The sequence below is a fragment of the Drepanopeziza brunnea genome (genome assembly GCF_022702325.1).
Source record: "Drepanopeziza brunnea f. sp. 'multigermtubi' strain 214-2 chromosome Unknown ctg1, whole genome shotgun sequence".
NCBI lineage: Eukaryota > Fungi > Ascomycota > Leotiomycetes > Helotiales > Drepanopezizaceae > Drepanopeziza > Drepanopeziza brunnea.
In genome coordinates, this window is record NW_027094064.1 from 3,577,807 (window position 1) to 3,602,610 (window position 24,804).

At 50.4% G+C, this 24,804-nt stretch overlaps 12 protein-coding genes across 13 annotated transcripts; 8 read left to right on the forward strand and 4 right to left on the reverse strand.

Moving 5' to 3' along the window:
- Positions 1-179: 179 nt before the first annotated feature.
- L3040_000577 (uncharacterized protein) lies at positions 180-485 on the forward strand (the record flags this gene model as incomplete). Its single annotated transcript, XM_066155220.1, has 2 exons — positions 180-268; positions 365-485. The coding sequence occupies 2 exons, from the start codon at positions 180-182 to the stop codon at positions 483-485; spliced, it is 210 nt and encodes a 69-aa protein (XP_066013260.1).
- A 1,882-nt stretch (positions 486-2,367) lies between these two features.
- On the forward strand, positions 2,368-4,206 carry L3040_000578 (uncharacterized protein; the record flags this gene model as incomplete). Its single annotated transcript, XM_007288326.1, has 5 exons — positions 2,368-2,501; positions 2,556-2,581; positions 2,638-2,923; positions 2,971-3,562; positions 3,631-4,206. 5 exons carry the CDS (start codon positions 2,368-2,370, stop codon positions 4,204-4,206), a joined length of 1,614 nt encoding a protein of 537 aa, XP_007288388.1.
- A 780-nt stretch (positions 4,207-4,986) lies between these two features.
- Positions 4,987-5,910, forward strand: L3040_000579 (uncharacterized protein; the record flags this gene model as incomplete). The annotated part of the gene is made up of 2 exons (XM_066155221.1): positions 4,987-4,993; positions 5,090-5,910. 2 exons carry the CDS (start codon positions 4,987-4,989, stop codon positions 5,908-5,910), a joined length of 828 nt encoding a protein of 275 aa, XP_066013261.1.
- Positions 5,911-6,152: 242 nt separating this feature from the next.
- Positions 6,153-6,863, reverse strand: L3040_000580 (uncharacterized protein; the record flags this gene model as incomplete). Its single annotated transcript, XM_007288324.2, has 1 exon — positions 6,153-6,863. One exon carries the CDS (start codon positions 6,861-6,863, stop codon positions 6,153-6,155), a length of 711 nt encoding a protein of 236 aa, XP_007288386.2.
- A 604-nt stretch (positions 6,864-7,467) lies between these two features.
- L3040_000581 (uncharacterized protein) lies at positions 7,468-8,292 on the forward strand (the record flags this gene model as incomplete). Its single annotated transcript, XM_007288323.1, has 1 exon — positions 7,468-8,292. One exon carries the CDS (start codon positions 7,468-7,470, stop codon positions 8,290-8,292), a length of 825 nt encoding a protein of 274 aa, XP_007288385.1.
- Positions 8,293-8,456: 164 nt separating this feature from the next.
- Positions 8,457-9,492, reverse strand: L3040_000582 (uncharacterized protein; the record flags this gene model as incomplete). The annotated part of the gene is made up of 2 exons (XM_007288322.1): positions 8,457-9,399; positions 9,467-9,492. 2 exons carry the CDS (start codon positions 9,490-9,492, stop codon positions 8,457-8,459), a joined length of 969 nt encoding a protein of 322 aa, XP_007288384.1.
- Positions 9,493-9,958: 466 nt separating this feature from the next.
- L3040_000583 (uncharacterized protein) lies at positions 9,959-10,979 on the forward strand (the record flags this gene model as incomplete). 2 transcript variants are annotated; one of them, XM_007288321.2, is made up of 7 exons in its annotated part: positions 9,959-9,969; positions 10,023-10,056; positions 10,113-10,230; positions 10,289-10,428; positions 10,482-10,490; positions 10,541-10,666; positions 10,932-10,979. In XM_007288321.2, the coding sequence occupies 7 exons, from the start codon at positions 9,959-9,961 to the stop codon at positions 10,977-10,979; spliced, it is 486 nt and encodes a 161-aa protein (XP_007288383.2). The 2 variants fall into 2 exon arrangements, with proteins under 2 accessions (XP_007288383.2, XP_066013262.1); XM_066155223.1 differs by lacking the exon at positions 10,932-10,979 and adding an exon at positions 10,766-10,795.
- A 1,335-nt stretch (positions 10,980-12,314) lies between these two features.
- On the forward strand, positions 12,315-13,349 carry L3040_000584 (uncharacterized protein; the record flags this gene model as incomplete). The annotated part of the gene is made up of 1 exon (XM_007288320.1): positions 12,315-13,349. The coding sequence occupies one exon, from the start codon at positions 12,315-12,317 to the stop codon at positions 13,347-13,349; it is 1,035 nt and encodes a 344-aa protein (XP_007288382.1).
- A 2,451-nt stretch (positions 13,350-15,800) lies between these two features.
- On the forward strand, positions 15,801-17,429 carry L3040_000585 (uncharacterized protein; the record flags this gene model as incomplete). Its single annotated transcript, XM_007288319.1, has 1 exon — positions 15,801-17,429. One exon carries the CDS (start codon positions 15,801-15,803, stop codon positions 17,427-17,429), a length of 1,629 nt encoding a protein of 542 aa, XP_007288381.1.
- Positions 17,430-18,371: 942 nt separating this feature from the next.
- Positions 18,372-18,893, reverse strand: L3040_000586 (uncharacterized protein; the record flags this gene model as incomplete). The annotated part of the gene is made up of 3 exons (XM_066155224.1): positions 18,372-18,675; positions 18,727-18,766; positions 18,860-18,893. 3 exons carry the CDS (start codon positions 18,891-18,893, stop codon positions 18,372-18,374), a joined length of 378 nt encoding a protein of 125 aa, XP_066013263.1.
- A 526-nt stretch (positions 18,894-19,419) lies between these two features.
- L3040_000587 (uncharacterized protein) lies at positions 19,420-21,138 on the reverse strand (the record flags this gene model as incomplete). Its single annotated transcript, XM_066155225.1, has 7 exons — positions 19,420-19,653; positions 19,708-20,172; positions 20,223-20,516; positions 20,566-20,748; positions 20,814-20,980; positions 21,032-21,072; positions 21,131-21,138. The coding sequence occupies 7 exons, from the start codon at positions 21,136-21,138 to the stop codon at positions 19,420-19,422; spliced, it is 1,392 nt and encodes a 463-aa protein (XP_066013264.1).
- A 336-nt stretch (positions 21,139-21,474) lies between these two features.
- On the forward strand, positions 21,475-24,728 carry L3040_000588 (uncharacterized protein; the record flags this gene model as incomplete). Its single annotated transcript, XM_007288316.1, has 2 exons — positions 21,475-23,754; positions 23,811-24,728. 2 exons carry the CDS (start codon positions 21,475-21,477, stop codon positions 24,726-24,728), a joined length of 3,198 nt encoding a protein of 1,065 aa, XP_007288378.1.
- Positions 24,729-24,804: the final 76 nt, after the last annotated feature.

The following is a 24,804-nucleotide window of genomic DNA, read 5'->3' on the forward strand; positions in this document are numbered from 1 at the left end:
AAGGTAGCCTTGAGCCACGTGCTAAGATAGTGGAGTGAGTGGCCTTTGTTGATATCTCGCTTAGCATAGAGCCACTTCAGATTTTTTTTGGGTTCAAATATTACAAACCCTTGCACGTTGCGATTGACACCTCGACACCTACCTCGATACTGGCAGAAGACTTCGACGTCATCGCAGTCATGGTATCAGAAGCAGCAAGCAACAAAGCGCCACAAGTCCCAAGTCCCAAGTCTGGTGAAGAAGATCCGAGATGGGAGCTCCGCTGGTCGTAATACCTTTCCCGGGTTTGCTCGTCTCCCACCCGAGGAAGTTTGGCATGTCACGCAGCAAGTGGCTGAGGCGATGCTGACTTCTGATCTTCCAGGATACGCGGCCGGATCACCACGTTCGCTGCCCGTGAACCCAGACGCGTCATTTCTGGCATTCTCAACCTACAGCCGAGCAGGACCACTGGATCGCTTGTGCCCGACTCCTGCTCCGATTGAGAGGACAGAGCCCCCAACCCAGGTATACTGCGAGTCAGCTCGGAGTGCAGAAGAGGGGCTTCGCGGTTCTACGAGCTGAGCAAGCAGGATCCTTACGTCACTGGCAAGGCGAGATACCATAATCAGCATGTACTCTCCTGATGTGTTCTACCCGGAAACTCACTTGGCCTGAAAATACACGTCGACTTCGAGGCAGATTGGTATGTAACGGGGGGGGAGGGGGGCAGTCTCCCTTTGCTTCGCTTATACTCCACCGAAAACCTTTCTTGAAAGGCATCCACTCACTACTGGGGTGGTGGAGCGTAGGGACCACAGGCAGATACTTTTGGGCTATATCATGGACTTTTCTTCTCTGCCTCTCTCATTGCCTGGTCGGAAGGTTTACCTCGATTGTTGCACTTGTGTATATACCTGTAATTGTCAGCTGGGGGGCTTTCCTCTAGGCATAGGAGGCATGGTGGTGACCCGTCGACAGAAACATGGCAAGATTGAAAAATATGCAATCAGCCTGAACATCCGACGTGATCGCTTGTATCCATGACACAAACCTTTCCCATATTACACCGAGACTCTATAGATAACCAATCACCAGGAGAGAGCGCTATAATATCGCAACTACTGAGGGGGGCCAGGCTCGGCCGCGAAGACTCCGTAGCCGCTCTTTTCGTTTTCGTATCCGTTTTGCAAGCGTCGATGGCTATGAATGCCACGCACCACTTGTAGTATCGGTAACAGCGCCGTCAAAATGTTTGTGGGCTGTGGCTTCAGACACGCCAGCAGCTGCCCTCGCTCGAGTGGGCTAATAATCCGCAAGAAGGTTCAAAGTATATATGTTGTTGGTATCACAGGGTGTGCGATGCCAGTTGAATACGTACCTATTCAGTTTGTGTGAGTGGGTGTGTTTTTGTTCAGTTGGTTTTGCATACCTCTCACTAAATGGTATCGTAGCTACCTATATAGAGATAGCTACTTGAGATAACATAAACGGAATGGCAAACGGAGCAGTCAGGTGGTCTGAGATATGAAGGTGACTTGACTGTCTTGACTGGCTTGACTGGCTTGACTGGCTTGACTGGCTTGACTTGCTTGATCGCCACATCTCGCCTAGCCTTATTAGCTGCCAGGTGTTTGCAATTCTTGGATCAGAGGTTACCAAAGTTACTACTACAGTTTCGGAACGGACCGGAGTCTTAGTTCCAACAAGCTACAGTAGGACTGCGATCTGCATCGGAAAAAAAGCATCCGCCTGATTCTGATCGGCCTTTTCCAAAGTCAGATCAGAACCTATAGCTCTGTCGGCTACGTACGGTGAAACGAAGGCTAAATCTGGATAAGAGGTTGCGAGGATGCGAGGCCACATTATATATCACTATGGAATTATCCGATGATTCTCGCAGCTTACGAATCCCTCAGTGCGTTCCTATCCCAGTCTTTCGATACGCTTTGGGGATAACGCCCACGAATCACGTGTCCTTATCACTCGAGTGGCAAACGTGACCCATCAATGAATGTTAGGGTTACCCTACGCCACAAATCTTCCGTATATCTATCTTTCTACTCCCGTAGACAAAGTGATAGCTGCTCTGGGTTACATAAGCTCTCTGAGGTGGATGTTAAGACTGTAGTTCGAATTAGCGCCCGCCGCCAGCTACGAGACCACAGGATCCAAGCGAGCAAGCAAGTAAGCGAGCTACTACCGGTACTACAATCCTATGATGAATTCTCAACTCCACCTTCATACCTCCTCCTCTTGAACATCACCACACCCCCCCAATCCTCCCAATCCTCCCTATCTTGTTCCAATCCCACAAGAAGAGGCCGGTCGAGCTATCAAGACTAGTCGCACGCACTTCCATTGCTTCTCAGTCGCGCTCTGGATGCCATGGCAGACCTTGATGGGAATGACAAAATTGTGGGGGTGGATGAGCGGACGGGAGGGGGCAGCAAATCTATCGGCGGCAGCAAAGCCAGCGTCCAGGACGAGATCGAGGTTGCGAGGATTGAGAAGGTGTACAGGTAAGTAGGATAGATACCAAAATTCCTGTAATGTCTGCTAACGAGAATCTTTAGAAAAATCGATCGTCGCATCATCCCAGGTATTGATTTTCCTTGGGTTTCTTGATATGATATGGACATGTTCTAACATGAACAGCTTTCTGGATTCTCTACTTCCTCTGCTCAGGAATCCGCTCCAACATCGGCCTCGCTCAAACCATGAACACGTCGTCGGGCAACAATCTCATGCAGAAACTCAATCTGACCTCAAAGGAGACTTCAACGGCTCTAGCCCTCTTTTACGTCGCCTTCGTCCTCTTCAACCTCCCATCCAGTCTTGTCATGACCAGACTCAGCCCAAGAGTGTGGATGGCTAGGATTGTATTTGCTGTTGGTCTAGTCGGGGCTTGTTTTGCTGCTGTGAAGGCTGCTTGGAGTCTTCTGTCCGTTTCCCAATCATATAGATGAATTTGTAACTGACAGCATCCAGGCTCCTCAGATTTATCTTGGGCGTAGTGATCGCAGGTCTCTGGCCAGGCATGTCTTACTACCTGACACTCTTCTACCCTCCCTCCAGGACCGGCCAGCGGATCGGCTACTACTTCACTGCAGCCCAAGTTTCCGCCGCAGTAGTTGGCCTTGTGTCTGCTGGCTTCCAAGAGATGGACGGCTTGGGAGGCCTGGTCGGTTTTCAATGGATGTTCCTACTCTGGGGTCTTTGCGGCATCATTGTCGGTGTTATCCTGCTTTGGTGGCTTCCAGACCGACCTTTGCCACCTGGAGAAACCCGAGTCCGCACCGGCTTGGCGAAATGGATCCCATCGTCCCCTGAAGTCCTCCACGGGGAAGACGCAGAGATCCATTACAGAGACTTGACGAGAGTCTACCACCCCAGACCGTGGACACTCAAGGACCTTGCACAGGTGATCATGGACTGGCGTCTCTGGCCTCTAATCATCATGTACTTCGGTGTCGTCGGTGTCGGATTCGGCGTCCAGCTCTACGCAACCGTCATCATTTCTGGAATCGATCCGTCCTTCTCTGGCACTACTCTGAGTTTGCTAGTTGCTCCAATCTGGATCGTGCGTTCTCTATCCCTATTCCTTCCCGTCCTATACTGCAACTCCGCTAACCACCAAGACTTTCACAGATGGACCTAATAGCAATCCTCCTCGTGACCCCATTGTCCGACCGCTTCCACCACCATCGCGCTCTCTTATTCACTCTCGCAGTTCTCGTCCAAATCGCCGGTCTACTTACCACAACCTTCGCGCCACGCTCCCAGCCCTGGGCCCGCTACGGCGGGCTCCTGATGATCGGCTTCGGTCTCGGCCCAACAGTGCCTATCTGCATGACCTGGAGTAGCGAGATATTCCAGCCACGCCACGGCGAAGTCGGCGTCGCCTCTGCCGCCGCCTTGGTCTCCGGGCTTGGGAACCTAGGAAGCGTAACCACCACGTACGCGCTGTATACGGGCTGGCCGTCGGATGCAAAGAGAGGCCCGAACCAGTACCGCAAGAGCAACCTGACGATGATTGGGATACTGTGCGCCAGCATCCTCAGCAGTGTTGTGTTGACAGTGGCATTGAAGGTTGTGGGGAACGGCCCGGTTGCGAAGGTTACCGTGGGCGAGGAATTCGAGTCCAGTGATTTCCAGGACGGCGCTGCGAAACGCGAGCGTCAGCAGCGAGGCTTTGGAAAGATGTGGTGGAGCAAGAGCTCTTAGCTCCTTCCATCGCCGCCAATGTATTAAGTTCGGGGAGGGGGAAATAGCAGTGGGCGATCTTCAACAGACGACTTGCAACAGGAGGAACTTCGAACACGGTCGGTTTTCGGGATAGGAGCGGGAAATTTCAACCTCCCTTTCCTGTCCCTTGCGACGATGAGCCGTTGGATGTCGGCTTTGCACTTTGGCCTTGCTTTCTTGAATTTGTTTCCATTTAGTTTATTAGCGGAGATACCCCATTCAGCGTTTGTATATGCTATCATTCGAGGCACTACACTGCCTCGACAGTGAAAATGCCTTTCTGCGCTATCACTGGGACGGCGTATTTGGACCGAGGCGGCGCTCCGGGCGACAATGTTCTGCGCTATCGCTTGGCGTCGCCTCGTGGGTTTTTTTATATAGATGTTTTTGTGTGTACAGGATTCTAGATCAGATTTTCCAGTATCAAAATAATACGAAGGGCAACAAGGCGTTCCAATTGCTTCTATTCTGATGTGACACTGAGAATAGCTCGCTCAACTGGCTCAAAAAAGATAATACGTGAGGTTGTTGTGGGAAAGGTGAATTACCTCTTAGTCAGCATGGACCGTGCAATATCATCACGTGAACGGCGCAAGCGCTATGTCCGCTTTGGGTCTAGACTCGGAAAAACTTTTCACGCTAATGTACCTAGTGACGCCACTTCTCCCAAAGTCTCTCCGGATTAACCTTTAAGCATCAATCAGTCAATCCGAAGATCAGCCGCAAAGATCTACCGAAGAATAACCGAAGAACCGAAAGATGCACTGTGAGTTTTCTTCTTCCCTACTCCTATATAAATCGTAACCCACCGCAACACACTGCATCTGACCACCACCCACCACCACTGACTGACTTTTGTTAGCTAACGCAGCGCTTGATGCTGAGGTCGGGCGGATCCCCGCGGGGGGTGATGGCAAGTCACTGACACCTCGTCAGCGGCTCCTCCTCGCCCGGCTCTCCATGCGGGATAGGCACGCCCGCGCGAGTGCCATCTTCGATTCGAAGGGGCGAGTACGAGCCGCTTACCAGCGGTGGTGGAGGGAGTTGAGCCTGGCGCGCCTGGTGAGCGTGGGGCTGAGGGAGAAGAATCGCCCGCGGCCGTCGACGGGAGGAAATACGCGGCCGAAGGAGAGCGAGAGCGAGCCTGATATCAGTGACTTGTTCAGCGACACTGAGGAGGAGGATGACGGCGACGACGAGAGCGGCGAGGAGGAGGGTGACAACGAGAGCGGCGAGGAGGAGGGTGACAACCGTATGGGTTTGGGAGGAGAGAGGGAGGTGCCAGTCGTATGGATGCATGAGATGGATCTCCCGGCGACAACAACGCTCCTCAAAGAGACCGACCATGGAATGTGCATCGACGACGTCGATGGAGAAAGACATGTGCTTGACATCCGCCTCCACCTCCCCACGCTTACGCCTCGAAGTCTATTCCGCCAAATCGACAAGGCTGTCACCCGAGCATACCCTCACAGAGAATGGGGAACTCTTCGCCTGGTCAATGTTGAATTCTCGAATGAAGTGGAGGACGACGGAGACATTGACTTTTTTGTGCTCAAGACAGATGAAAGCCTGAGCGACGAGATCATGGGTATTCTGAATGATGAGAAGGTGTTCTGTCAGTTTGCTGTTGGTTATGATGTTGTAAGCAGGGAGGTTGCGAAGAAAGCCCGCTCGAGCTGAAGGCAATGGATTCGATAATTAGAAGTCCGCACTACAGCAATACAAGGGAGTGAAGAGGGTCGATAACTACGGTCATTCATATGTGATGTAAACAAGGTATGTAAGTAAGCTAACTTAAACAACGGGGGTATCTTGACGCAAGCAACGCAAGGCGGCCTTCCATATCGCCTGCAACCATAACTGTGAATCTCCTCTCCGTACGTAGAAGCTTGAAATAGAGGCAGTCGGATCAACGCCGAGTTTCATCTTGGACTCGCCATGTGGCTCTCAATTGAAGCATGCCGCTTATGCATTAATGGCGAGTTCTGTAACTCCGCCACGACTCCCATCCAGCCCGTCTTTTGAGGTGTTCCCACCTGATCATTGTGTCCCATCGCCTGCGTTGTGAGCCTTCGAAGCGGGGGTTTCCTTGTGACGCCCTCAAGCAAAGCGTGATTCAGACCCGGCCGTACCACCGTCCTCGGTGATACATGCTTCTCAGGATCCCGCGGATTCTTTTCTTCAGAGGTGCCCTGCGCCGCCACCAGGCCCATGTACACGACCAAGAAGCGCATCCTCAACATATCGAGTCTCCGAACCTGCTCCTCCAACCGCTTCCGCTTCGTCGCCCACAGGAATCTTGTGCTCGACCGCATCCTCGTGCCCCCGTCATCAACTAGCAGCCCATTCAGATCCTCCCTCAAGTCATCGCCGCACTTCTGTATCTCCCTCAACAACTTCCCCATGCGCAGCTTATCCTCCAACATCTGCACCTTTGCAACATCGCGGTCGTACGACTCATTCTCCTGAATCGAGAAGTCGACGGCGTTGACAAAGGTCGTGATCTCGTTGGGCGCGACAAGGTAGGCTGTGGCGTAGGTAGTGGCGACTTGGACGACGACGAACAGCGAGACCAGACAGGCGGTCAGCAGGAGCAGGATTGTGAGGATGGGCAGATCAGCGGTGTCTGCCATCTGAGAACTTTTAGGATAGGAGGGAGGATGGGAGGTAGATGGGTGGTTGGACGCTACTTTCGCATGCTGGAAAGGGAGTTCGAGGGGCGAGAAAGAGACGGGATAATGAAAGATATCCTCGTGAACGGAACGGATGGTACTTACTTACTTACAACCCAGTCGTTCTGTGGTTGTGTCGGTGTGTATGGACCAATCCAGGCCAAACGACCCTTGCACTTGCATCACTTGGGGACCATCACGGTACAGTGACAGTGCCTTGCATTGTCGGATTCACCTATCTTCGTTGCTTTGCTTTGCTTCGCTTTCCTTTGATTTGTGTACAATATTAAATCCTGCGTGTAAGTAACGAGCGGAGGGATTGGCGAGTAGAAAAAGGCTGCGCCTTCTACTGTATAGGACTGACAAGTATGTGCCGGATGAGAGAAGTGAAGTTGCAAAAGTGCGTGCTTTGACAGCTCAAGTCGCACGGCACGGCACGCAACTCTCGGAGCCGGGACCCCCATCACCGACCGACCGCATGAGATACCACTGTATTCCTGCAAATCACTAAGTACCACGACCCTAATTTTTTTTTTTTTTTTTCGCCGCGACCTATGATATCAACATGATGGAAGCCCCAAAATTACCACCAAACCACCCAGTGCCCGTCACCTCCAACCTCCCCTCACTCCCGCCAACCTTTCTCTACCCCTCCTCTACCCCTCCACAGCTCGTCACCCAAGGCGCCGAAGCCCTCCTCTTCCGCAGCACCTACCTGCTCCCCTCGCTGCCCTGCGCGCTCAAATACCGCCCTCCCAAACCCTACCGCCATCCTATCCTCGACCAGCGCCTCACGAAACACAGAATCCTTTCCGAAGCGCGCGTGCTGGCGAAGTGCAGGAGAGAAGGCGTGCCCGTGCCGGCGGTGTATGCGCTGGATGAGACGAAGGGATGGATGATGGTCGAGTGGATCGAGGGCGAGGTGGTGCGGATACGGGTCAACGAGTGGTTGCAGCGGAGGAAGGAGGGCGGCGTGCGGGAGGGTGAGGATGATGGGGAACTGGTCGGGCTGATGGCGCGGGTGGGTGATGCGGTCGGGAGGATGCATGCCGTGGGCGTTATACATGGGGATTTGACGACGAGTAACCTGATGTTGAGGCCGCGGGGGAGGCAGGGGATTGAAGGGGGCTCGGTGGAGGGAGAGAAGTTGCTGGATGGGGAGATCGTGCTCATAGATTTTGGGCTGGCGAGTCAGAGTGTGCAGGACGAGGATCGCGCGGTGGATCTGTATGTGCTGGAGAGGGCGTTTGGAAGCACACACCCTAAGGCGGAGAGTCTGTTCAAGGAGGTGCTGGCTGCGTATGGAAAGAGCTTCAATGGTGGGCTTGTGGTGCTGAAGAAGCTGGAGGAAGTGAGAATGAGAGGGAGAAAACGGAGTATGCTTGGTTGATGTGGAAAATTATCGGCATTGCTCAAGCGTAGCCAAAGACCAACGCGATCATGTAGCGGGCCTGTCTAGGGAGAAATCTGCAGAAAGGCCGCCCAGATACAGAACCAATTTACAAGGCGCCAAACTCCAATCGCCGTCCTCTGTCTATGTATGTCCTCAAGGGGTTACTCGTTCAGCTCTGCAACTGCAAAGTAACCCTTGTTCTCAATGACCCCTCTATCGCGAACGACTGCTGTATACTTGACCACCCATTCTGGTTTCAAATCCCCTCTCATTCCGTTGATACCTCGCTTGGACTCGGAAAGTACCCCAGCTCCTCTGATGCCCTGACCAAGAAGTTCCCTCAATGTACCCGTAGGTAGTATATCGGTACAATCGTTATGTGTAAGAAGCTCGATTTTCTCTTTCTTCGCAAGTTTCATAAGAGGGGGAGGGACGTTGCAACAGTCCTTGATGTTGACTTGGTCAACCTGTGGGCGCACTTTTACTTGAGCAAGGAATCTTGAGAGTTTCTCACTGCCGAATTCCGAAAGACCCAGTCGCTTAACAACTCCTTGATTATATAGTTCCTCGACGGCCGGCCATGATGCTATCTCGTGCTCGTCGTTCCCTTGCGTTGAGTTCTTCTTGTCTGCTTCCCACTCGCAGTCTCCCTCGAAGGACATACCTGGAAAGGATATGATGAGTAGATCAATATGATCGACGCCCAGCTTCTTCAAGACCAAATTCATGGCATCATTAGTGTGCCGCGCCCTGTCTTTTACACTTGCGCTATGGAGGTAGAATAATTTGACGGTTATGTCGTACTGGCTTCGCTCCTCGGACAGCCCAGAGAGTGACCAGTCAATCGTAGGCACATAGAAGTCTGCTCCGTCCCGTGTGGTCCAGATTGAAGATTGCGGCCTTCGATAGAAAGGGTCTTCCTCAGAGCTACTGCTTCGGGGACTGCCGCTCGTAGGACTGTTGTTAGAGGTCGTCGCGGACAAGGGAGGAGAGTAGTCTTGCTGAGCAGCAAGGAAGTTCCTTCGTAGGGAATTCGTAAGTTCGAGGTTCGAACGATCGGTGCCGGGCTTCCTTATAATCGACGGACCGCCGGTGATAATGTTCCTGAGTGGGGTATAATTAGCAGGAGTTCTTTCTCAAGTCCGAAGAGCGAACGAATTGAGATCCATACGAGGTGGAAAGTATCAACCGCGTCATAATGGCGAACTGTCTTTGAGACAAAGTAGATGTGTTTTCAGAGATTCAAAGCCCCTGGAGCCTCGTCGAGAGGAGATATGATGGAGGATCGGTCGGGAGGGGATTCTCGATGGTGGGGGTTTGGCGGGATGATGCGGTTGCGACAAGATGCGACGAGCGTTTCTGTGGAAATGTACTTATGCTTGTTTATAGTGTAGGAGCAATAGGAAGTCTATCATTAAAAATTGATACGGATAGGAAAATGGAAGGTATTTATGAACATATCGAGTACACTGGAAGAGGAGATGCTTCCAAACGGCATGAGATCATTAGTAAGTAATGTCGAGGATGGACCCGGAAACCCCACTAAGCCAAGCGCAAAATTCCACATGTCACGTCCGCAGCCGGGAACGGTAAACCTCCCCTCGCATCTGCACCACATCCAGAACAGCTTGTGCGCTGGAAAAACTCACAACCATTTGCGGAAATGGCCATAAAGTAAGTTGGCAAGATCTTTGATATTATTCGGCTTCGCTAACATGATGATGCAGCTATCTGATCTTGCTCTCGCGGCAGGGTAAAGTCGTATGTATCCTCACCACCTATTTATATGCTCCCCCACAGTACTGAGCGGTCAATAGAGGCTCGCGAAGTGGTTTACCACACTCTCGCCCAAAGACAAGGGCAAGATAATTAAGGATGTCTCTCAGCTCGTGCTGGCCCGGCGGACGAGAATGTGCAACTTCTTAGAGTACAAAGGTTGGAGATACTGGCCAGCCTCTTAAAACCAGCGGCTGATGCAATGGCAATGCTGCAGATTCAAAGATCGTGTACCGTCGCTACGCCTCTTTGTTCTTCATTGCTGGATGTGCCTCGGAGGATAACGAGCTCATCACCTTGGAAATCGTTCACAGATACGTCGAGCAGATGGACAAGTACTACGGCAATGTGTGCGAGGTAAGTCTCATGCCTGGAAGTAACTGCTCTTGAGACTAACATCATAATTACAGTTGGACATCGTATGTGTTGAGAGCTCATGATCTTCAGCGTCCATGCCTAACGACGATAGATTTTCAACTTCCAAAAAGCCTACTTCATCCTGGACGAGCTTCTCATAGCAGGGGAGATGCAGGAGAGCAGTAAAAAGAACGTACTGAGGGTGATTTCGGCACAAGACTCGATAGAAGATACCGAGGTAAGTAAAAAGCTCTCTTTACTTTTATATTATACCGACAGGCGGTACGTGCCTACTACGCCTCATATTTCAAACTGACACATCATCCCCGTACACCAGGTCGACGAGGAAGTTACGAGAATAATGTGACAATGCCATATACATATATACAATTTGTACAAACATACAGGTGGCGATTGGCGTTAGGAGCTTAGCAAATGAACAACTCGGACTTGCATCCTTACCAACGTATACTTAAGCTAATTTGAAGCTTACTATTTTATAGGAAGAAGAAGGTGTTGCAGACAGTCTTAGACACATGGGCATCCTTTGAGGCGATGGGATGGGCTTGATATTGGGGCGTTCTTGAGGATGGCAAAAACGATACCAATTTGGCTCGCAACAGACACCTTCGAAGCTCTGGCTGTTGAACGAACTCGGAATTGGCGTTTTATACATCGACTGGAGCAAAGGGAATGGCGCCGGAATGCATGAATTTTAATGATAAGTACAGTCTTTAGGGCCTTCTGCCTCGCTCGTTACTCACACTGGGACTCGATGAGTGAAACTGCTAATGCAAGAATGCCGGCCTCGTATTTTTCCCGGCAAGTAACAGCAAGCGAACAATCAACGGGTTACAAGAATACGCTGTCAACTGGCTCGGATCCAATCCAGTTCAACTCTGCAAGACACCGCCACCATATCCAATGACTGATTGTGTTCCTCGAAATCTAGCCACATTCATCCCACTTGCAAGCAGAGGGCGACTTCTGTGATTCAGTGGTCCTATTCCCGTCTCCTTATTTGTTTCTCCTCCATGGCACATCTCTATACCTGCTGACAAGGCAGGAAAGAGCCCACCCACTCAGTCCACCCAACAGTTTGTAACACAGATATCTATCTCGGCACCTCAAATACGACAACACTCGACAGTCAAGTTTGGTCCAGGTGTCTGTCTTTTTGTACTATACTGCTTCGAACAGAGCTCAAGAACACACTCATCCAGTATCTACCCAATAGTTCTGGCCCGTTTTCTACCCCCTCGGTTTCTAACATTCTTCCACTGGCCGGCAAAGTGTACAACTATCCCAGGCGCTTGTCCGGGTAATGCGCTAGTCCCAGTCCGGACTAGGCCGCAAGTAACCCCGATTCGCCATCTTATCTCTAGTCTCCACTCCCTGCAACTCCGCTTCCCTTCGACTACAACACACCTACCAATCCACCCTCTCCTTTTCAACGATACTATCGACAACAACAACAAAGAATCCCAGATTTTGAAATGCCCTCCACCTGCTAGACTTTAGTCTAGTTGAGATCACTCAGATCTGTCCTCTGCCCCCAGCGTAGGAAAGAGTCTCTCTCTGCATCTCAGCCTCAGCAGGTCATCAAATCATCTCCGTGGAACATACGTCGCTGCGTCTGCGGTCGCCCCCCGATAGACAGGTCCCTATCACCAACTCTGTGAATCTCCGAGGAATTAAAGTTCCTGGCTGTCAGTTCTCCGAGTCTGCAGAGTCCTCCGCAAGGTCGTCTTCTTCACAGAAAACTCGGGCTCCGTCGCCACAAGCTTCTACTCCTCCGATAACGCGCATTCAAACCCCAACACCTCTGCCATCCTGATCGCGTTGATAAGCAGAGATATAGTTCTAGGCCCTTGCGATTCGCCAATATGAAGTTCCTACCCCTTCGCGACTTCGACGATGTCACGAGCGCGTTGAATTTCGATACACCAGAATGCCACGTCATTGGCGGATGCGATCTTTACACCACCAAAGCCGCAGGCTCGGATAAGAAACTCTACCGCGATATTGATCGGTCCTTGGAATCACAGTACCAGTCCCTCGTCCGACTGTCGGCCTCGTTCCCACCAGACGCCCTTGGTTCCTCGCCTTTGAACCTCTCTCGATCCAGCCCTTTTGGTTCACTGAGTCAGGTCTCTAGCCGCCGGACGTTTGCATACCTGATCGCGACGCTCAATGCGAGTCACCCGGATTATGATTTCTCACACATCCTCAGGCCCGCCGACTTTAGGAAGGAACGAACCCTGAAGAATGTCATCAATACAATCGACTCTACCCTTCATAACTTGAGGCCAAGCTCAGGTATGATGACACTCCAAGTCCCATCGCAGATTAGCTACACAACAGCCTCTTCGGCCTCCCCAACGAGCCAGGCGTGGGGTCCGCAGATGTGGTCATTGATAGACAAGGAGATGAACCTCAAGGAATGCACTGTCTACTGCTGGGCCCCTCCTGATGAGCCTTTCGACGGCGAAGAAGGTTCTATTTGGAGTCTGAACTACTTCTTCTTCAACAAGGACTTGAAGCGCGTAGCATACCTGTATGTTCGCGGTGTGCCGGTAATGACTCATACTCCCCGGCAACGTGTGATTTCGCCCAAGAGAAGCGCCAGTGGCTATGATTCAGGAGCAAACAAGCGGGCTAGCTACTGGCTGGGAGACCGTGCTCTCGATGTTACTACTACTGATGCGGACGCAGACGAAGAGGACGAAGATCTCAACTTGACTATGTGGAGCAACGGAGATGAAATCGACGCAGATGAGAGTGATGTTCCTTTTGACGGCGATGAGTTCTGCGATAATTACGATGACGACGATGATGCTGACGAAGAGTATGAGCCGGAGTGCAAGGGTTTGGTTCGAGGTGTGAGTGAGGACATTGCCGCTATGGACATGCAGCTTTGAGTTACTTTCATTTTGCTTTTATTCGTCAAGCGTCCGAGGGCTGCTGGTTTCAGTCTGCAGTACGACTGATTTGCACATCATAATACCACTTCTGCCTGTACGAGTTTTTCTTTTAGGTCTTCTAGGAGTATTTTTATGGGGGTACTGGGGCAATCCTCCATGGCAGGCGTTCATTCCTGAGTCGGTGAGAGCGATTTGGAATGGCGTTAGGATTGAGATGGGACACAGTTGGGGCACGTCTGGATTTTCCGAGTCCGTTGCATAGTCGCTGGATGATCGTTGCTGGTTTCTCCATGTTACATACTTTCATGACCAATTCATCAAATGAGTGAAGCTTTCCCGTCCATGCTATCGTGATCCTAACATGTCGAGCGTCCTCCGATGTGTAAGAGTATGTATAATGACGACAATCTTCCTAGTTTTGTGAAAATATGCAGCGGAAGATGGTTTCAACGTCTAAGGAGCAATCAAGGCGACGATACAGTACCCTGAGACTACCTCCAGTGCACTAATGGACTGGGCGAACCGTATCCTCTACCCTCGGGACATGCAAGCAAGAAACCTAGATCGTGGTCAATACCTATTGATTTTCGATCCATCGCTGCGGAGTTCCTTTGCTCGACAGGCAGATTTATTTACGAAATTCATGATAAGCGCGCTTCGCCTTTCGCATTTCTATACCCAGCCGGCTAGAATCGGTAGGTTGGATGAAATAGATGATGAGCGGATATATGGGCCCGAATTTTTCGATGGGGGAGTTCTCCGATTGGGGAGTTCTCCCCCGCCTGTGTCAGTATTCTGCGGTCGGTCTGCGGTTGTGAGTGAATGGATGGATGCTAGATAGATGTTAATGTTGGCTGCATGATCTTGGAAAAGGCCTCCGTCCGCAGGAGCGAAGGTCCATGTCGCATGGTCTCTTGAGCTGGAATGGCTTGTAAGAACGCATATATGTAGATATACATTATTTAACATGGGGGTAATACTGGGAATATATATATATACATATTTATTATTTTTATGAAACGAGCGATATCGTATATTTACCCATCCTGCTGTATTCTAGGCATTTTTACTTTCATAAAGCAGCTGAGCCGATGATTGTCATTGAGAGGATTCGCATGCGGCAGTCTAGGCCGCGGGCTCCTCGCTTGCGGGGAAGACTCTGATCGTCACGCCAAAAAAATTGATAGGAACATAATTATTATGTCTGCACCTGGCGACAACAAGAAGGTGCCCGCCCGGGTAGCTCAATCGGTAGAGCGTGTGGCTCTTATGACAACAAATAGATCACCTCAAGGTCGTGGGTTCGAGCCCCACCTCGGGCTCAATTCCCGAGGTTTCCGTGTGGAAACTTCTTTCTTTTTGCACTTTTCTTGTATTGTATACTGTGTCTAGGTTTGTTAAATCAAAAATTTGCAAAGGCTGACTGACACATGAACGTTTTTTTTTTTTGCGTCCTTTCTCTGCAGATTGTACCCTACCCTGCACACGCCAGAGAAAAAGTTCCTTTGGAATTTTGGAAATGAATAGTACCCGGATTTTTGGTTTTGTTTGTATTCCCAGTGATGGGCGAGTGAGGATAGCTTTCAAGGTAGGTGAGCAGCAGAGCGTTCAGGGCGTCGTCAATAAGGGTATGCTGCCTGTTACTTCAGTGATTAGGGAACTTGGATCAATCATGAGTATCTGCACTGCAGTTAAGTAGAGAAGGCCACGACAATGATTGGTTTCATGAATGGCCAGATGTCCATATAGCAAGTAGAGTCCGATGTGAGAAACTTCTTGCACACTTGGGCCAGAAAATAAATTTGACGTGCTTGTTCCAAAAAAAAAAGTCGGAAGTGAAGAGACCAGAGAAAGCAAGTGGCCTGTAATGAGATGGATGTCAGTGAAGCATATGCTCTAAGCTTCTGCCTGTAACCCATCCAAAAGAGAGATATCGTAGCGAGGAGATGCATGGAGACATAACTTACCACACTTTTGGATGATTTCGAAGTCTGTATATCAGTTTTATTTACACTTGTGTTCTGACGTATTCACCAGGAAGAAGAAGAAGAGAGTCTTATCAAAAAAGAGACGAAAACGTAAGCCCACTATTAGATCGATGGAAGCATCAAAATGTTCTTCAAGGTACACCAACAAGCAGGCCCAAGGCTTGCACCGAAGTCTGGCTGACAGTCCATTACACATGACTGCGGAGAGTTAGATGCCTTTGGTGTGACAGTGCTATGAGTTTTTCATCGACTGCAAGCTGGAAGATATCCAACGAAAGTGGTTTATATGGAGAGCTCAACGAGAATACTTGAGCAGGGACATTGCCTTCAAGGTCCATCCCGCTATTTTTTTTTATAGCCGAGACAACCCGAACGCGTGCACGGCGCGTCTCACTCCCAGAGTATTTCCAGACCAACATTTGCCCAACCACCACACAAACCACGGCACAACTAAACCAGAATGGTTGCGTGCCCAATCTGCGGGAAGAGTGTCAAATCGACAGATATCAATCCCCATATTGATTCATCGTGCGAAAAATTCATCGAAACAAAATCCCCGCCCCTTACCCAGCAGACGCAGAAACCCCCAATCTCCGTCTCGACTTTCTTCCAAACACCAGCTGCAAAGAGAGCTGCCGGTACTACGCCGAAGTCGGAACCAGGCCCAACGCTGAGCTTTCAGCCAAAACCTCAGAGCAATGGCATAATTACCCCGAGTCAACCGGCGCGGAAGAGATCTTTTGAGGATATCGCCCCTCCCATCAAAGATGAGAGAGAGGTGGATGCTGCAGTCGGACCAGAAGAGGAGCAAAAAGCGAAGAAGGCCAAGACAAATGCTTTCCAGCAAGCAGCGCCTCTGGCCGAGAGAATGCGCCCCAGATCACTTGATGACATCTGCGGGCAAGAATTGGTTGGGCCACAGGGAATCCTAAGGAGCTTGATCGAACAGGATAGAGTGCCGTCGATGGTTCTATGGGGAGGTGCTGGAACGGGAAAGACGACAATCGCACGCTGTATAGCGTCTATGGTCGGAAGCCGATTCGTGGAGATCAACAGTACAAGTTCAGGTGTGGCTGACTGCAAGAAGATTTTCGCAGAGGCGAAAGGGGAGTTGGGTTTGACAGGCAGGAAGACTATCATTTTTTGCGACGAAATACATCGGTTCTCGAAGACACAGCAGGATGTGTTTCTGGGACCCGTCGAATCTGGGCAGGTCACCCTAATTGGAGCCACAACAGAGAATCCCTCTTTCAAAGTTCAGAATGCATTATTGTCAAGGTGCCGGACATTTACGCTGGCGAAGTTGACAGACGATGATATATTTCGGATACTTGAGCGAGCTCTTACCGTGGAGGGACACAATTATACGACATCAGACCTGGTAGACTCAGAACTCCTCAGATATCTTGCTGCATTCTCAGATGGAGATGCTCGGACAGCACTCAATCTCTTGGAATTGGCTATGGGGCTATCAAGTCGACCATCGATCACCAAAGAAGAAATCAAGTCTTCCTTGACGAAGACTCTGGTATATGATCGAGCTGGGGACCAACATTATGATACGATTTCTGCATTTCACAAGTCGGTTCGAGGCAGTGACCCAGACGCTGCGCTTTACTACTTGGCTCGGATGTTACAATCAGGGGAGGACCCCTTGTATGTGGCGCGCAGAATGGTCGTTATAGCCTCAGAAGACGTCGGACTGGCTGATAACAGCATGTTGAGTCTTGCAACCGGAGCATACACGGCAGCGGAGAAGATAGGGATGCCTGAGTGTAGGATCAACCTGGCGCACGTCACGGTAGCACTCTGCTTGGCCCCGAAGAGCACAAGAGCCTATCGTGGCCTGAACAATGCTTATGCTGCATTACGAGAACCCGGCGTTGCCAGTTTACCTGTCCCGATACACCTGAGGAATGCTCCGACAAAGCTGATGAAGGAGCTTGGCTATGGCGACCAGTACAAGTATAACCCGAACTACAAGGACGGCAAGGTGGAACAAGAATACCTTCCCGAACAACTTCAAGGACGTACATTTTTGGAGGACAGAGATCTAGGAACCGAAATCGACCCGGGCGCCTGGTCTTGAGAGTACATTGGAAACGATAAAAGGGGGCAGGTTTTTGAGTATTAGCGAGGCGTTGGTGTCACCCGGCATCGTGGGACAAGTGCATTGTTTATAGGACATTACCCACAATACTTTGATTACATGTCATCCAATTCCCACTCCTTCCCTTACCTGATATGCAAATTACGTTGAAGTGTCACGATCCAAAGTCTGAAAAGTATTATCACCAGCGCTACCATGCTGTTTCGGGAATCCAGCACTTTCCCCGGCGTCGGCATTATCTCTCACGAACTTCTGCCCCGCCAACGTCCCCGAGTGTCATTTCTCGACCCTATCTCCGAGTTGGAACTCGCGTTCTTCGCAATCTTGGTTGCAGTTGTTGGTGGTGGTGGTGGTGATTGTATGTGTTTGATGTAGAATACTTTTTTGATCTACAGAAGGGAAAAGCATCAAACCAGATCGACACTCATGACATCATCCCACCGAGACAAAACCAAAGCGTCCTATCTGAGCACAAAGATCCGGCTCAGATGAGGTCCATGGATTTCCGAGTACCATGGACATTTTTTTGCCGGACTGTGAATATCCATTACATGCGTAGAATAAACATGATTTGCCGGAAATGCCAAGAAGACACCAGACACCGACGTCAATAAGGAGGGGGCTGTGGCAAATGTCACGTGTATCTATTCCCAATGTAACAAGCATCGTTGATCGGATGGCAGAAGCTTAAACGGGCCGGCATCGATGCGGGCGCTGGAGACAATGCGGTTTGTTTGATACCGATCGATTTGTATCATATCGGGAACAGTTGCCAGTCAAGCAGCTCCTCCATAAGCTCCTCTCAATCCCAGCTATGATATGCAGTCCAATGCCAATACCAGCAGTACCAATACCAGTGTACCAGTTCCAGCCCAACCATCGATCAAACCTTTCACCTCCATCAACGCTGAAGGAGCCAATCTACTTCGTCGCATCCTTAGGCAGACCATCCAAACCCTCCTTTCCCTGTCTCCCAACCTTACTCAAATCAGCACACCCCTCCTCTCTAACGCCACTGCCCAAGGTAGCAGGTCCGCCGGAGAGGCCAGTATCCGAAACCTCGCTGTTGGACAGCTCCGCTTGCTTGCCGTCGGACTTGGCGTTGATGCTCTCGCTCGCGGAGTTCCAGTCTGACTTGACGGGAGGGTCCTCGGGGAGGGGAAGGTTGGAGACGCGCTCGTCGATGATTTCTTGCTTGCTCTTTTGGCCGGACATTGTGTATCTTCTGATGGGATGGGTTAGCGTGGGCAATTGGACTTGGGTGAGAGGAGCTTACGGTTTCAGGAGATCTTCTTTGGGTATTGAAACGGAACGTCCTGAGGGTTTAATAGTTGCGTGGCGTTGCTGTTTGTTGTTTGTTGTTTGTTCTTGGTTGAATAAGGTAGGAATCCACCGTCGAGCTGAAGTACTTGTAGCAGCGAATGTCGACCCAACTAGCTCCATCTATGACATATGAGCCCCTCCTTAGCAATAACTTCCCTGTCCATCACATAACTTGATAGTCTCTACGAAATGACGTCGAGTGCGGGATGGTTCAAAGTTGATTTGTGGAGATCGACCCATAGGCAGTCGTGTACTCGGTGCTATTTTTGATTTAGGGCCAGGCCAAAAATCATATGCAATTTTCAAAATGTCGCAACCTAGCAATAAAAGATTAGATCTTGTCAATTCTTTTCTGACTGTATACCGGTTTGATGCTTGGATATCTTAATATAAAGTTAAGATTATCCAGCTTTTGGTTATCGAGATATTGTCGTCAAAACCGAAGTATTAAGACCTCGCTTATCTCCCAGATCCTCAGTTAAAACACGAGAACAACCCGACAGATACAAGGAGACAGGCATAGGCACAGAGATCACCACCGTAGCATCTCTTTTCATATAGTTGGTATCATTAATCAGCACAAATCAACGCCGTTTGGCATAATATCCTCAACTCCAAAAGCGCAACCTTTAATGATCCTCCGAAATCATGCGGCTCTCTTGTCCCCAGCCTCTCCTGCGACGGCCTTATCTGCTGCATCAAAATTCAAGTAGTCGGCATCCTCAGCTGCTTCGTACTCCGCAATAAGATCAGTCACAACTTCTCTGGCTTCGTCGAACTCGTTCAAATTATCGGAAAAGGGGGCCGTCTTCTTGTAGCCCTCCATGAAGGCGTTTCGCTTTCTCATACCATCGTACTGTCTCACAATTCGCTTGAACAGCTGCGCGCACAATATTAGTCTTTAACGTGGAGGGAGTGCTGTTCGAAAACTTACTGTAGCTATGCTGGTATGGTTTGCCAACATGAGGCCGCTCACTCTGTGTTGCATGGGAATGTATGGGCTCTTCTTCGTCAATGCCACTTGAATACTGGCCGGACCCCAGGGAATAAAGGTAGCAAGTTTGCGTTCCCTGATTCGGAGAAGGCTCTTGTGCACATCTGTAGGATCTACGTCACCTTGGATGACATTCAGGATTGAAATGTAGCAACTTTTCTTCCCCGGGACAGTTGATACCATACGATTTTTCGGCTGGAGAAGTCGGCGCATGACATCCAGAACAGTTGTCTTTCGCACAGTTTTGGCCTGCTCAAGGTTGTCTCCTGTAAATGGTGTATATGCGGTCATGAGAAAATGGCAGCGCGGAGTCGGTATTAACGAAGCAACAATGCTGACAAGATCATTGTGCATGTATCCAGGGTATCGGAGAGTTGTGGTACTAGCCGACATGACCGTTGATACCTGTCCCAGCATTAGTATTTGCATTTTAATTCACGTTTTGGGAGTCCTACCAGCTGGTTGGTTTGTTGGAAAGAAGGTTCCTGGACATGCAAGCGATCTGCTGCTATCCGGGACAAAGCACCATTGTCGAGGACCACTACGGAATCAGCATTCTGAGTTAACCGCCTCATCGAAAGCAAGCTGTTGTATGGATGAACCACCACATCGCCTGAATTTGTCGTGTCTGGGAATACCGAGTATGTCTGGAGAATCTTCTTCGGAAATCGATCATTCAGTCGCTCGAGGAGGAAAGAGCCCAAACCAGATCCAGTTCCTCCGGCTATCGAATGAAGCATCATGAAGCCCTGCAGAGGTCAGCACTTCTGCATATAGGCATGCGCCGAATTTCCCTACCTCAAGGGAATCACTGCCATCTGCTTCTCGGTCTATCATCTCCATAACATCCTCGTGAACTAACTCTCCAGTCTGGTATCCATCTCCCCAGTTATTGGCCGCTCCGACTCCATTCTTTCCAACAAAGAAGTTCTCGGGGTTGTATATGTTCTTGTAAGGGCCAGTCTGGATACCATTGATGACCTGGATTTTGTTAGTAATTGGCCCAGGCTTAGTTCGCCAGAGTCGTGGCCCATTTTAATACGTACTCGAGGCTCCAAGTCGATCAGAATTGCTCTTGGGATGTATCTCGTGTCGTCAGACTGGTAGAAGAAGACGTCTTTCCGGTCTCCGCCCTCGGTTGCAAAGTCCTCCAGGTTTCCATCCTGACTTATGCCATGCTCCTGGCAGAGCTGCTGCCAAAATTGACTTCCAACTGGATGTCATTAGAACGATATCATCAAATCACGATCGGATTTCAACTGACTGCTGTTGCCACACTGGCCGGCCTGGACCGTGATGATTTCCCTGACCGCCGCGTTAGATGGGTGCTTGGTACACAGTCGGAGGGTGCGTCTTAGCCTACCGAGGCATTATCGAATCATGAATATCAGTCTGCAAGTATGATGGGTTTCAGGACAATAGAGGCCTGAATTTTAAGTCGCATATGGTCCAGTACCTTTGTCGCCGCGTCGATGCAGATGTGGCCGGGGGACGCGTTTGGGTCTTAGCGCGCAGTTCAGTATTTTTGAACTGGTTGGTGCTCAGAGCACCCTTTCACTCCAGCCTCAACAACATCCTCACAGCAACTTTGAGCTGCGGCAGCGATACAGTACCCAGGGCACGACCACAAAAGGTACCGAAAAATCCGTACAGTATTCTTTCCGCGAACCCCGTCACCATCGTTGTCCAACCTCGCTCGCTCGCGCAATGGCTTTTCAAGTCCCAGCCAGCTCCAGCCCGCCCTCAACACCAGACAGAAGATCTGGCAATAGCAATACCTTCCCGTTCAGCGTAAACTTCTCGACGACTCCGGCAGGCCCTCCGCCTTCTTCGACCGCCTCGTTCACTCCAGCTGGACAGCCGCCGTCACTGTATGGAAGCTCTGTTATGGGCGGCACACCCTTGAAGCCTCTCTCGTTCTCTCAAAATTCCGCATTCAACCCAGCGTCTTCCCCGCCAGCCAACTTTAGAAGACCAGCTGCTCCTCCAGCCCGGTCTGGCCTCAGTCATGAGTATCAAGCCTCCCCTCAACTTCAACGATCTTTCCGAGCCCTATCGAGTAAAGATGGAGATGAGTACGATGACGAAGACGATAACCAATTCAACGACAGCCAAAGATATGGAGAATTCGCAGATGAAATAGAAGATGACAGTCATTACGAAGAGGATTCAGCGGACGCTGATATGGATGATGGTGGATCTGAATTTCCAACTTCAAGAACAGGGGGTAATAGATACTCTCAGCAGAGTCTACGCTCGACGCCAGGAGGCCTTAAAAGAAGTAGAGAGGGAGAACTGCTTGAATTTGGAGATTCGGTCGCCCTGTCGATATCGCAGCCCGAAATATCACAGTTTAGAGCCATCGCGAAGGACTTGTATTCCCGGATGGAACCACCACCACTAAAAGAGTCGGACGAGCTCGTTCTCACTACTGAAACTATCATGGAAAAGCTATATCAAGAGGGCGTGGGCGCATCGGACGACGATGATCAAATTGAAGAGGCATTGACATCAGTTACAAAGGAGCTTGTCGAGGTCTGGGCAGCTTACCGCAGCCAAATCGCTGTTGTCCACTCCGAGGAATATACAGCGAGCATTGGCCCGACCTCCGGGGCGCCAGATTTTGAGAAGGCAGAATTTCTGGCCGATCTCACTTTACAGATACAGCATCCAGACAAGATCTCGAAATCATTTGATCGAAAGGTTATGCCCCTTCCGCAAATATTACTGGAGTGGCTTGAAAGAAAACACAACCCATACCCTTTGCAACTCCAGGAGCTCGCAGCCACGAAACCCAGTCCCTCGAGCTCCAAACTTTTCTGGGAGTCCATCTTCACTAACCTTCTTCGAGGCAAGGTTCTAGGAGTTATTGAGATTCTGAACAATGCTGGATGGAGGACTGCTCGAGTTGATGACGAGACATTGCGTACCCAGTTTGGACGAGTAGGATACTTTGGCGCAGCTTTGGAGAATGTCAATTATGTCGTGGAAGAGGCAGCCAAGGCCCTGAAGGAATGCCCAGGAGTGCGAGGAGATTGGAATACCAAAAGTAGCGACTGGACACTCTTCCGCATACATATGTCGCAAGCGCTGGAGAGACTGAAAATGTATGCCGGAGGCGACAAGAAAGGCACCAGCAACGTGGACCCTTCTTTAAAGTCCCCCATGGCTGCTTCTTACAGTGAAAGAGCTCAGAAGGCAGAGAGCAGAGTGCCATGGCTCGTCTATCAGAATCTGACCATCATGTACAATCTTGTGTTGGGTGACAGGGACTCGATTATCGAAAATTCAGAGGACTGGCTCGAAGCTACTACTGGGTTGATGATCTGGTGGGACGAAGGAAAAGAAGATAGGCGCCTGGCCCTAGGTCGCCCCCAGAACATGTATCGTGCTGCTTCCATGGAGCCTGATGCTATCTCTTACCGACGAAAGCTGCGAAGATCGTTTCATGTCGTCACAAACGGGCAGACTGATTTTGAGGTCAATACTGCCAGTGAGGTTGAGGTATGTCTAGCATCACTGTTTGAGGGAGACTTTGAAGCGGTTATAGGCCTTATGCGGGGATGGTCAGGACCAATTTCTTCTGCGGTTGCAGAGATTGCTTCTTTGGGAGGATGGCTGCCACAGACTGAAGAGAACAATCTTATCGAAATGGATAGTTTGGACGCAGATGACTTGGAAACTCTTGGGCTTAGCTCCTCTCCATCCAAGGTTGACGGGGTCAAGGACAAGACTCTTGTCGCATACGCAAACTCATTAGCAAAGCGGGGGGAGATGAGAGCTACAGTTTCTGGGCGGGCTCAGACTCGCGATGGATGGGAGATCTCTATTGCAATCCTGGGTCGACTGGATTCCACGGAGCGTGCAAAAGATCTAATTCGCGACTTCTTGGGTAAATTCTCGCTGGATTCGGCCACGACGGTGGACAAGCTTTGGAAACTTCTCAATGACATCGACATGCCTCACCATGCCGAGCAGATTGCAGAGGTCAGTGAGATGGATTTCAATATCTGTACTAGGCGTAAAATACTAACTTTGAGCAGTCATACGCCACTAAACTCGCAGAAGGCACCCACAATTACGGCGAGGCCTTGTGGTACTACGCTCTGTCGCACCAGAGCCAGAAAGTCAAGGACGTATTGGATTTGCTGATGTCCATGTCGTTAATCCAATCGACTGCGTGCCCCGCAGCTGCTGAGATGGATGAGTACCTCCGCAATCTGGTCTCGTCACCTCAGAATGCTCTGAATGAGATTTCTAGACTTGATCTCGAGGCCGCCGAGCTACTCCATAAATCCCTCAGTGGTTACGCTACTTTGCGGAAATTCTACGATTTGCGAGACCAGGGTCTAATGACTTCTCAAAGCAAGGCCCAATTGGGTCCCGTGGCCCGGAAGATGGAGGCCGCCTCGTCTCTTCTGGCCGTCATAACTAGCTCAGATGATAGTATTCGCGGAGGATTATACGACGAAGAGCGAGGGGCAGTAGTTAACGTCGACTTCCTTCTTGCACTGCTAGGCGAGGCTCTGGTTTTTGTCAACCAGTCTGACTACCAGCTCACGGCACAGCAAATTGACACCCTGCTTAAGGCAATTGAGGACCTCCAGGCTGTGGGACCGCGGATATACTCCAATTGCACCGAGTTCTTGCAGGCCGTTATAGCATCAGGGCAAGGACTCAAGGGTTCATCCCCTACCGACCTGCTACGAATGTCAACATCGAGTATCAGTGGTATCAGCGGTAGTTTTTCCATGGTGGGGAGTTCAATGCTTGCATCACAACTAAAGCAATCGATGCGCGGCAGTGGTACGGCGGCAACAGGCCCTGTTAAGCGTGGCTGGGACTGGCGACATGGCATCTCTGCCAGCACTACCGGGGACGATTTGTTACGGATTTTGAGGCTTGGGCTGGCCAAGGATTTGGCTAAGGCGTATTTGCTGGAGTCGGACAGCAGGATGTAGGAATCGAATGCTGGGATTGGGCATATTGGGCGGCGTCCGTTGATGTACAGAGCACGTCTGGGAGCACAGGAGATGC